The 11,384-nt window shown below is 41.6% G+C and overlaps 1 protein-coding gene across 2 annotated transcripts; it reads left to right on the forward strand.

Annotated features, from left to right (window-relative positions):
• Window positions 1-812: 812 nt before the first annotated feature.
• mnd1 (meiotic nuclear divisions 1 homolog (S. cerevisiae)) lies at window positions 813-8,701 on the forward strand. Of its 2 annotated transcripts, XM_089006165.1 has the most exons (8): window positions 819-1,015; window positions 1,422-1,487; window positions 2,028-2,085; window positions 5,220-5,368; window positions 6,161-6,235; window positions 6,312-6,426; window positions 6,889-6,933; window positions 8,301-8,701. In XM_089006165.1, exons 1-8 carry the CDS (start codon window positions 1,013-1,015, stop codon window positions 8,405-8,407), a joined length of 618 nt encoding a protein of 205 aa, XP_088862291.1. In that variant the 5' UTR covers window positions 819-1,012; the 3' UTR covers window positions 8,408-8,701. The 2 variants fall into 2 exon arrangements, with proteins under 2 accessions (XP_088862292.1, XP_088862291.1); XM_089006166.1 differs by lacking the exon at window positions 1,422-1,487 and having other exon boundaries at window positions 813-1,015.
• Window positions 8,702-11,384: the final 2,683 nt, after the last annotated feature.

Genomic DNA, 11,384 nt, shown 5'->3' on the forward strand with positions numbered 1-11,384 from the left:
ACAGTCGTTTTAACGCATTTTCAAGAACAAACAGTCGTCTTCCTCGAGTTTAATCATATAAACATACAGTGCTGATATCATTTTTGTCAACGTGTCTGGTGAAGAGTGACAACCAAGATAAGTGCATTTCTTTCTGACACATTTTCCTCATAAAAACGTGTTGAGTGAGCTTGCGTCTCATCATCGAACACTGGTTGATGTAGTTTCCTAGATACACTTGAATGCCACACAGTGCGGTCATTGACAGTAGTGATGGGAATTCCGGCTCTTTTCAGAGACCCGGTTCTTATGGCTTGCTTTACTAAAACCATCCGGCTCTTTTGGCTCCCAAAGGCCTCCTCCGTTTGTTTGTTTTTGTTGCTTCAATTAACTACCAAAAAACATGTAAAATTGTGTTAAAAACGAATCAATCATGTAAAAAATACACTATATAAAATATTTTTATTTATATAGCTTGATTTATATGTGCACAGAGAGCATCCACTAACTTTCACTTTCCCTGTGATGATCAGCTGTCACTAATTTGATTTTCATATTAATAATGCTATTATACCAACTAATAAAAATATAATTGAATAATGACAACAGCATAATGTGAGAACATTTGTCCACCTGTCTACCCTAACGTCCCCTCTCCCCCCCTCTCCTCACTGCTGCGTTTATCTGTAATTCTCCCCTTCCTCCTCTTCCACGGATATCGACCAATCACGAGCGGCTTCAACCGAAGCATGGGGGCGGGGAATAGAGGAAAAAAAAAAGACGGCTGCCATTTCCGGCTCCTTGTTCGGAACCGGCTCTCTTCGTTCACTTCAGAGATCCGGCGCTAAGAACCTGCTCGTTCGCGAACGACACATTACTACTTAACAGACTCCGCGGGAGATTCAGAAAAGCCACGGCACTCCATTTTAATTTGGAGCTAAAACTAAACAAACGGGACAAGTAGCACACATAAAAAAACTTTTGACGATTTTATTAGTGCTATTGCGCTTTTCTAGTCGTCCTAATCATCAAAATGGTAAGTTATATTTTGGTGTTCTCGCTTCTCTTTGGTTGTCTTTTGGTCATTCTCGTAACGTTTAGACAAGTATCGAGCTACAAGTGACGTGTTACTGATTTAATTTTCTATAAAGTCCTCGCTTTTGATGTAATGACATTTTACCGAATTGTTTGAGTCATTTACTGTGTATTTGCACTTTTAAAAACGACAACAATGTCAACTTTTCTGAAAAAAAAATGCTCGCTGAAAGGGGAAGTTAGTAGTTAACGTAAATTGGTGCCGCCTGTCGCAGCGAAGTGTCGTTTCAACACCGAATATCATTTTACGTCTTTTGACGTCATTGACTCGATTAAAAATTGAATCAAATGTGATAAATGACTGTTTTTTTAAATTGTGGGTGGTATTTTCATCATTGTTGTTTCAGTCCAAAAAGAAAGGACTAAGTTTGGAGGAGAAGAGAAGTCGCATGATGGAGATTTTCTTTGAAACCGTGAGTTTGGCTAGCTGTTGGCTATCTGGCTATCTATTAGCAAATTTTTAGCTATCCATTAGCTAGCTGGCTAGCCTCTAGCTGGCTGTAAGCTGGCTAGCTTTTGCCTATCTGAATATCTATTAACTATTTATTTGCTATCTGTTAGCTAACTAGCTAGCTTTCTATCTATTTGAGTTACTTTAGGGTTGAGTGAACACTGGTGCGTGTGGCTGCCGCTGCTCACCCACAGAAAAACGTATCCTGTGACTGTAAAGTGACCTTGAGAGTTTTGAAAGGCGCTTAAAAATCAAATTTATTATTATTTTATTTATTTTAAAGCAGATTCTTTACTTACAGACAGTGTAGATGTTCAAATACCTGACATGTTTCGGCGTCTACTTCCGCCTTCGTCAGAGTGTTAGATTATTATTATTATTATTATTATTATTATTATTATTATTATTATTATTATTATTATTATTATATTCACCTAAAAATAAGAATGGTCGCCGTATTTTTTAATGCACAATAATTGTCTTATCTCTATTGTTATCGCAGAAGGATGTTTTTCAGCTGAAAGACCTCGAGAAGATTGCCCCTAAAACAAAGGGAATAAGTAAGTTATCATCCACAATCAGAAAAAAAGTACAGTGATACCCCGGTTTACGAACGTTTCGGTTTACGAACGTTAAATTTATGAACATTTTACCTTGGCATACGAATTATTTTTTTTTGGACACACACGGAGCTGCCACAATGACTAATGTGTCGTTCGCGAACAAGCCCGTTCTTCTAACGACAAAATGGCAGACGGCTTGTTTTGCTTCTCTATTCCCCACCCCCAGTCTTCGGTTAAAGCCACGTGATTGGTCAAGAACGCAGCAGTGAGGGAAGGTGGTTTAAACATTAAAGAGACAGGCAGACGACAGTGAGAAAGTGTAGACTGCAAGGTTAAAATATCCCATCAATCAGGCTCCACAAAAAAAACCCGCACAACCCATCTGTACACTTGATGCAAAAAGCTTTCAACCCAGCTAAACAGAACACAATTGATGAGGAACTAGATAAAATTATGGCAGAGAAAGCACCTACAAGGGATCATTCCTCAAGATGGTGAAAGAAGAAGGCTTCGTTCCTCATCAAGTGTTTAATGATGATGAAAGTGGCCACTCCATTCCATCGAGCCATCAACGATCATCACAAAGGTAAATAAAACGACTTTATTATACAGTACAGTTTATTTCTTTAATGATAACACCATAGCACATTTATTGTACATAAAATAAGGTCTATTCTGTGTAGTTTTAAGGCTTAGAAAATGAGAAAATGATGTTTAATGGGGACCTGGGAACGGATTATTCCCATTTTAATGGTTTCCTATGGGAAATTATTTTTTGGGATACACACTTTTCGCCTTACACACTCTGTCTGGGAACCAATTAAGTTCGTAAGCCAAGGTATCACCGTATGAGTTAGCCGGAGGCTCTTCTAAACAGCAGTACTACGCCATGCAGAGGAACAACAGCCCCCTGTGTTGTATAAAAAGCCTTCTTTACTTGAACAATAACGAGTTGGGCCCTGATTAAAAGCACATGTTTTTGAGCCCTTTACTCTGGCATCATGTCGTTACTTCTTGATGGAAGGGAGGTGGGGATTGGGATTGGGGGTGGGGGTGCTTCCTGCAGATATTGCGATGTTTTCCACAATGCTGGTGGAGCTTCAAACACTTTTTTTTAAATTACAGAAGTGTCACATTTCCTGATGTCATTCTGGCTCGGCTACATTCTCTCCAAACGCCTGACAGGCAGCAGATGTTTTGGCACACACACACACACACACACACACACACACACACACACACACACACACACACACACACACACGCACGCACGCACGCACGCACGCACGCACGCACGCACGCACGCACGCACGCACGCACGCACGCACGCACGCACGCACGCACGCACGCACGCACGCACGCACGCACGCACGCACGCACGCACGCACGCACGCACGCACGCACGCACGCACGCACGCACGCACGCACGCACGCACGCACGCACGCACGCACGCACGCACGCACGCACGCACGCACGCACGCACGCACGCACGCACGCACGCACGCACGCACGCACGCACGCACGCACGCACGCACGCACGCACGCACGCACGCACGCACGCACGCACGCACGCACGCACGCACGCACGCACGCACGCACGCACGCACGCACGCACGCACGCACGCACGCACGCACGCACGCACGCACGCACGCACGCACGCACGCACGCACGCACGCACGCACGCACGCACGCACGCACGCACGCACGCACGCACGCACGCACGCACGCACGCACGCACGCACGCACGCACGCACGCACGCACGCACGCACGCACGCACGCACGCACGCACGCACGCACGCACGCACGCACGCACGCACGCACGCACGCACGCACGCACGCACGCACACGCACACGCACACGCACACGCACACGCACACGCACACGCACACGCACACGCACACTCTCCTGTTACAAAGGGGTTGTGAGGTCCGGATAACTCCAGATAAGGAGTGAGGACCACCGTTGCTGATAATTTAGAGAAGAACTAGTGTTCCATTTGAAGACTAAACGTCAGCCCATTTCCCACTTCAACTTCTTTAAAAACAAAGCAATAAAAAATGGACTTGAAACTGAAATAACAACAGGAGTGAGGACTCTGAATGGCTACATTCAAAGTCCTCACCCCTGTGGTGAATTTGGTTAAAATATCGTTTTACTCTTTGCGGTATGAACTTTTTCCTCTCATTAAACACAAACGCACACAAGTAAACACACACAGTGAATAAAAAGTGTGTGTATCCAAGTGAAATGAAAATACACACCGAAAATCATTTTGGGTGAATTTGTGAGCACCTCTCTGAGACTTTAACAGATGCATATATAGCCCCTCTAGAAGCCTTTACAATGAAAAACTTGTGAGGACGGGCCAAAAAGTCCTCACTTGTCTAAAACATCCTCACTACGTATATATCGGCCGCTTGTAGCTAGATGCTAGTAGCTAGCGGTTTCTTTCGACTGTAAAGTCCCCAAAACCATTTGGATAACTCTTTACCAACAGTGATGAATAATCATCAAAGTTGGCAGATACGTTGTGTAGTACAAAAATTGTTCAAGTGCTCTCGGTTAGCCCAGATTTTATTTCATCTTGCTAGCTATCTATTAGCTAGCTAGCTAGCTTTCTATCTATTTGAGTTACTTCCATGTTGAATGAACGCTGACGCGTGTGGCTGCCACTGCTCGCCTCCAGAAAACCTTATCCTGTGACTCTAAATTGAGCTTGAGAGTTTTGAAAGGCGCTTAGAAATGAAATGTATTATTATTATTATGGGATAAAATGTTCGCGGTCCTCACAAGACTAGTCATACAAACACACACTAAAAAAAAAGACAACAATCATTCCGTCTGCAGTCAAATGCAAGCCAATCCAATTTTCCTGTCGAAAGAAAAAAACAGAAATGGAGATAATTCAAAACAGATTCGTCTGTGTAAGCTCTCAGTCTTACAGGAACGGTCCATCGATGAAAAGGTTTCTTCAGCCGTCATCTGTACAAATTTGAAGGTGTCGGATGGTTCGCTTCCCATCCAAGAAGCTTCGTCAGCAAACTGGAGTTTGAACCACCAATAACAGCCGGTCCTGGAAGAGAGCGCCACGTCGTATGATAATTGTGTTTGTGACGCCCTTTTTTTAGCGCCCATGACGGTGAAGGAGGTCCTGCAGAGCCTGGTGGACGACAACATGGTGGACTGCGAGCGTGTGGGCACCTCCAACTACTACTGGGCTTTCCCCAGCAAAGCTCTACACGCTCGCCACCTCAAATTGGACGAGCTGAACAAACAAGTGAGCAAATATTAATAATAATAATCAAAATCCATTTAATTTCTAAGCGCCTTTCAAAACTCTCAAGGACACTTTACAGTCACTGACTCCTCCTAGCAAAAAAAATGGTTTCTAAATTTGACACAGCAAAAAAAGCCAATTTGAATAAATACTTATATAGTATACTTATTTATAATACATATGTACATACATAGATATAGCTAGCGCTACAAAAGCTAGCTAAAACGATTTTTAGCTAGCTATATTGTCTAGCTGGCTGGCTATCTCAAGTCAAAGTCTCCGTCCCAGCGTGCAAGGAACTTATCATGACTTTCACAAACATAATAAACACGAAAATGTATCTATTCGCTATATAGCTATCTAGCTCGCTGGCTATTGGCTATCTATTAGCTAGCTGGCTAGGTTTCTATCTATTTGAGTTGCTTCCGTGTTGAGCTGTCGCTGCTACCCACAAAAAAAAAATCATGTGACTGTAAAGTGACCTTGAGAGTTTTAAATAAAAATAAATGAAATGTATTATTATTATTATTACAGTCACAGGATCGGTTTTTCTGTGGGTGGTTTATTTCTTTAATTATAATACCTATAGCACATTTATTTTACATAAAATATGGTATATTTTGTGTAGTTTTAAGGCTTAGAAAATTAGAAAATGATGTTTTATGGGGACCTGGGAACGGATTATTCTCATTTTAATGATTTCCTATGGGAAACCAATTTTTGGGATACACACTGTATTTTTTTACTGCTTTTTCAATCTAAATGTAATGCCAAAACTGTTTCTCCTCAAAGGTATCGGAAGGTACGCAACGGCAAAATTCTCTGCGGAATGCGATTGAAAAAGCCAAAGAAGGACGTCAGGATACGGTAATAGTACACGTTTGTGAGCAGATCAAATGCTAGCGCGCGCGCGCGCTAACAAGTCGACTGAACTTGTGCGCAGGAAGAGAGGAGCGCCATGTTGAAGGAGCTCCAGGCTCTGAAAGACGAACGAGCTCAGCTGCAGACTGACTTGGACAAGTACAAGGATTGCGACTCACAACTTGTCCAACAGATGAGTGAGTACTCGTCACGAGCCAATCGCAGCTAGTTTAAAAGATGCAAACATAAAAAAAAAAAATAGAATGACGACACTGTTACAGTGATACCTTGGCTTACGAACTTAATTGATTCAGACAGAGTGTGTAAGGCGAAAAGTGTGTATCCCAAAAATTAATTTCCCATAGGAAACCATTAAAATGAGAATAATGCGTTCCCAGGTCCCCATAAAACATCATTTTCTACTTTTCTATGCCTTAGAACTACACACAATATACCTTATTTTATGTATAATAAATGTGCTATGGTATTATAATGAAAGAAATAAGCTGGACTACATAACTTGTTCATTTTTTTCTTGGTTTATCTTTGCTTTTGACTGCCAACTCATTCTTTTGTCTTTTTTTGCTTTTGACCGCCAACTCGCTCTGTCATGATGGTGAGTAATCCACAAATCCGTATTGCCTTTTCTGGTTTTGCAGGAAAATCAAACGTGGTGGCCAAAGAAGCTGTTTCCAGGTGGACAGGTGAGTCATCGGCGCACCCTGCTTGCAATTGCTTTCCAAGAATCACCAGTGCGACTTATTAAACAAAAGACGCTGTCGTTCTCTCTCCATCGTATTGTTGACTCCCTGGGTGGAACCACGATGGCGGTTGACTGTTTTGATCCCCCCCCCCCCCCCCTCAAAAAAACTATCTATTAGCGAGCTTTTCTGGGTTGAGTGAAGGCCTAGCTAGCTATCTGTTAACTATCTATTAGCTAGGTAGCTTTCTATCCGAGTTACTTAGCGATCTATTAGCTGTCTATTAGCTAGCTAGCTTTCTATCTGAGTTACTTCCGGGTTGAGTGAAGGACCTGCTAGCTATCTATTAGCTATCTATTAGCTAAGTAGCTTTCTATCAGAGTTACTTCCGGGTTGAGTGACGTCCCTGCTAGCTATCTATTAGCTAACTAGCTTTCTATCCGAGTTACTTCCGGGTTGAGCTGGCGCGTGTGGCTGCCGCTGCTCACCCACAGAAAATGTTATCTTGTGATTGTAAAGTGACCTTGAGAGTTTTGAAAGGCGCTAAGAAATGAAATGTATTATTATTATTTATTATTTATCCATATTCTGTGGGTTCTGGAAATCAAGTGACAATGACAAAAACCCTGGCACAGAAGTGGACACATTTTTGCACATAGTCTGCCAGTGAATGAGTTAATCAATTAATTAATGATTAATCAAATAATTAGTTATTAAGTAATGTATTTTGTTTATGATTTTGGGGAAAATACAGCTTCCATTTCGGGCACATGTATTGGTTTACAAGGTGCCGAAATAGGTTGCTATAGTAACACAACAGAAAACAGTTTGTTAGCCGCTAAACGGGTCGCTGGAGAAGATGGAAAAGAAAGTCAACAGAATTCCGCTGGTGGCGGCCACACGTTGGCTCGACTCGGTTGCCGCATAAATGGGTTGCAGTCGCAACAGAAACGCAGAGCAAACAAAGATTTCAAATTAATTTCCCATAGGAAACCATTAAAATGAGAATAATCTGTTCGTAGGTCCCCATAAAACACTATTTTCTAATTTTCTAAGCACTAAAACTACACAAAATATACCTTATTATGTATATAATTCCACAGCACATTTATTATTCATAAAATAAAGTCTATTTTGTTTCGTTTTAAGGCTTATTTAGTAGAAAATGATGTTTTATGGGGACCTGGGAACGGATTATTCTCATTTAAATGGTTTCCTATGGGAAATTAATATTTGGGATACACACTTTTGGCCTTACACACTCTGTCTGGGAACCAATTAAGTTCGTAAGCCAAGGTATCACTGTCGATGAACGACATCCAAGATAAAGTTTATTGATTTGTTTATTTGTTTGTTTATTGTCTTTCCAGACAACGTTTTCGCCATCAAGTCGTGGACCAAGAAAAAGTTTTCATTGGACGACACCCGCATTGACAAAGCCTTCGGGATCCCCGAGGACTTTGATTACATGGACTGACGCTAGCGGTTCAAGGGCGATAAGTCTTGGATCTGGGATATTTTAACCTTGCAGTCTGCACTCCTCGTCTTGGACTGTTTGCCGCCACCAGAGACCGTTTGCGGCTTAGGCCACAAAAACTGTTTGGCACCTGTTAGCCTAAATTTTGCCTTTCTCAATTGTTCGCTAATGCTAACGTTTCTTCGTTTGGATGGCAGGTCCGTACGATTATTTTGCTTAGAAATATTAACAATTTAAAAAATATATATTTATTGTATTTCTGTCACCAGCCAATAAAACGGGAACAATTCTGTCGCTGGCACGTTAGCGATGACTTCCGGCATCTTCCGTTAAAAACCAGATGTGGATCGGCGCCGTGTTTACGCCGGTGAGGCTACGTGTGTGCTTCAGCAGTTCTATTTCTACCAGCGCTTCAGGGGTGTCAAACTCCGGTCCTGGAGGACCAGTGTCCTACATGTTTTCCAAGTCTCCCTGTTGCAACGCACCTGAGGCTGTGTTGGAACAGGTGTGTTGCAACAGGGAGACGTGGAAAACCCGTAGGATTCCGGTCCTCGAGGACCGGAGTTTGACACCCTTGGGCCTTTGACCGTCGTGTAAAATGTGTCACTTATTTTTAGTATTTTTGACGACTGCCAACTTGCTCTATTTTTCTTTCTTTTTTGTTGTTTTTTTTTTTTTTTTGTGCCTTTTTTTTTTTGTTTATTTTTGCTTTTCACTACCAACTCACTCTTTTTTTTCTTCAAATTTCCCTTTTTTCCCTTTTTTATTTTTATTTTTTTATTTTGCTTTTGACTGTCAACCCCGTTTTTTTTTTCATTCTTTTTTTCCCCTTTTTTATTGTTATTTTTCTTAGCTTTTGACTGCTGCCAACCCCCTTTTTTCTTTCTCCCCCACTTTTTTGGTTTTGACTGCCAACCCTGTTTTTTTTCTTTTTTTCCCCCCTTTTTTATTTTTATTTTTTTTTAGCTTTTGACTGCTGCTAATCCCCCTTTTTTTTCTTTTTTCCCTTTTTTTATTTTTGCTTTTGACTGTTAACCCTGTTTTTTTTTTCATTCTTTTTTCCCTTTTTTATTTGTATTTATTTTTTTGCTTTTGACTGCCAACCCCCACTTTTTGTCTTTTTTTTTTTTTTGACTGCCAACTCGCTCTGTCATGATGGTGAGTAATCCACAAACCCGTTTGGCCTTTTGTCATTTTGTAGAAAAATCAGATATTTAAAAATATATAAATAATGTCTTTATTTTTAGGGTGGAGGAGGCTTTACAATGTGCCAGGCGGCTTTGTGACTGCAGTGAAAATGTGCTGACCCTATGAAGTCACTCAAGGAAGAGAGAGGCAGGAAAAAATGTCCCCAAATGCCTGAGCGCAGGTTTGTTTGGACACACCCACCCGCGGCGTAACATCGCTCGCTCGTGTGTGTACTTGCCCAACCTGTCATCACGCTCTTTTTGTGTCGAGTTTACTGGCGACTCGAGGAAAAGCAGCCTTTGTAATGCTCACACGGCGTTGTCTTATTTAGCAGATTGGCGAATGACGGAAAATGCTCCAAATTGTCATTTTCCCAATTAATTGATTCACCTCAGAAATCCTATTTCTTGTTAAGCAGAGCTGCAATGTGTAGTCCTCAGGTTTTATCTTGTCGTTGTTGGGATGAAAAGTCGTCATTTTTCAAGAATGAAATAGTCGTTTTCCTAATGTGTATTGATTTGGGTGAATGATGTGAAATGCCACACGATGCTTAAAGGACAACCGACGCCTCCGGACAAGTTGTGTCCGTAATTTGTAAGATCACTTCAAATGACTTCTACTGAGCATATTTGACAAAGATTCCACCGCGTAGAGCTATATTTTACCTTTTAAGACTTGCGCTGAAAATTCAGGAAGTCTTGTTTTCCAGTTGATGACGATGCTTGATGTGACGTCACGGAGGGAATGCCCCTGATCGAGAAAGCGACACACAATGCATTTTGGGTACTTTGTTTGGTCTGAAAACATCGTGTTGATGGCGAAATTGGAAGGAATACACATAAATAACGCAATGGTGAATCGTTGTGTGTTGCACCAAGACTACTATTTGATACTAGAAATAGTTGACGCAAATTCCCAGCAGACAAATCAGCCCATTTCCAACGGAGCTTGTGCGCCATCTTGTGCATTTTCTGGGACGCCACATTGGTGTCCAGACGCCTCAAAATGACACGGAAGGACTTCTTTAATCAATTGCAAACATTTATGCTTTCTTCTTCAGAACTATTTGAATCATATTCATAACTGGATGAGTAACAAGAAAACATCTTCTCCCAATCTGAACTCAAAATGGATAGAAAACAGTAACATTTGGACTCGTTTCAACTTTGACAGCTCAAAGGCAGAGTGTAGACTGCAAGGTTAAAATTCCCATCAATCAGGCTCCACAAATAACCCGCACACGCCATCTGTACACTTGATGCAAAAAGCTATCAACCCAGCTAAACAAAACACAATTGATGAGGAACTAGGTAAAATGATGGCAGAGAAAGCACCTACAAGGGATCATTCCTCAAGATGGTGAAAGAAGGCTACGTTCCTCATCAAGTGTTTAATGCGGATGAAACCGGCCACTCTATTCCATTAAGCCATCGACGACCATCACAAAGGTAAATAAAACAACTTTATTATACAGTACAGTTTATTTCTTTAAATATAATACCATAGCTCATTTATTATACACAAAATAAGGTATATTTTGTGTAGTTTTAAGGCTTAGAAAGTAGAAAATGACGTTTTATGGGGACCTGGGAACGGATTATTCTCATTTTAATGGTTTCCTATGGGAAATTATTTTTGGGATACACACTTTTCGCCTTACACTGTCTGGGAACCAATTAAGTTCGTAAGCCAATGTATCACTCATTCCTTTCGATTCTACCACGTCGCCATTGACTAGCGCACTGCGCATGCGCCGGAGTAGACCGTGGAAGGGGAGGAGGGAGTGCTC

The sequence above is a fragment of the Hippocampus bargibanti genome, linkage group LG10 (genome assembly GCF_051943395.1).
Source record: "Hippocampus bargibanti isolate YZ-2025 linkage group LG10, ASM5194339v1, whole genome shotgun sequence".
Taxonomy (NCBI): domain Eukaryota; kingdom Metazoa; phylum Chordata; class Actinopteri; order Syngnathiformes; family Syngnathidae; genus Hippocampus; species Hippocampus bargibanti.

What these genes read in the sequence shown, in the direction of transcription:
- mnd1 (XM_089006165.1), top strand. An exon ending in TGGAGATTTTCTTTGAAACC is followed by an intron (nt 1,488 to 2,027) that starts GTGAGTTTGGCT and finishes TTGTTATCGCAG; the next exon opens with AAGGATGTTTTTCAGCTGAA. An exon ending in AGCTGTTTCCAGGTGGACAG is followed by an intron (nt 6,934 to 8,300) that starts GTGAGTCATCGG and finishes TTGTCTTTCCAG; the next exon opens with ACAACGTTTTCGCCATCAAG.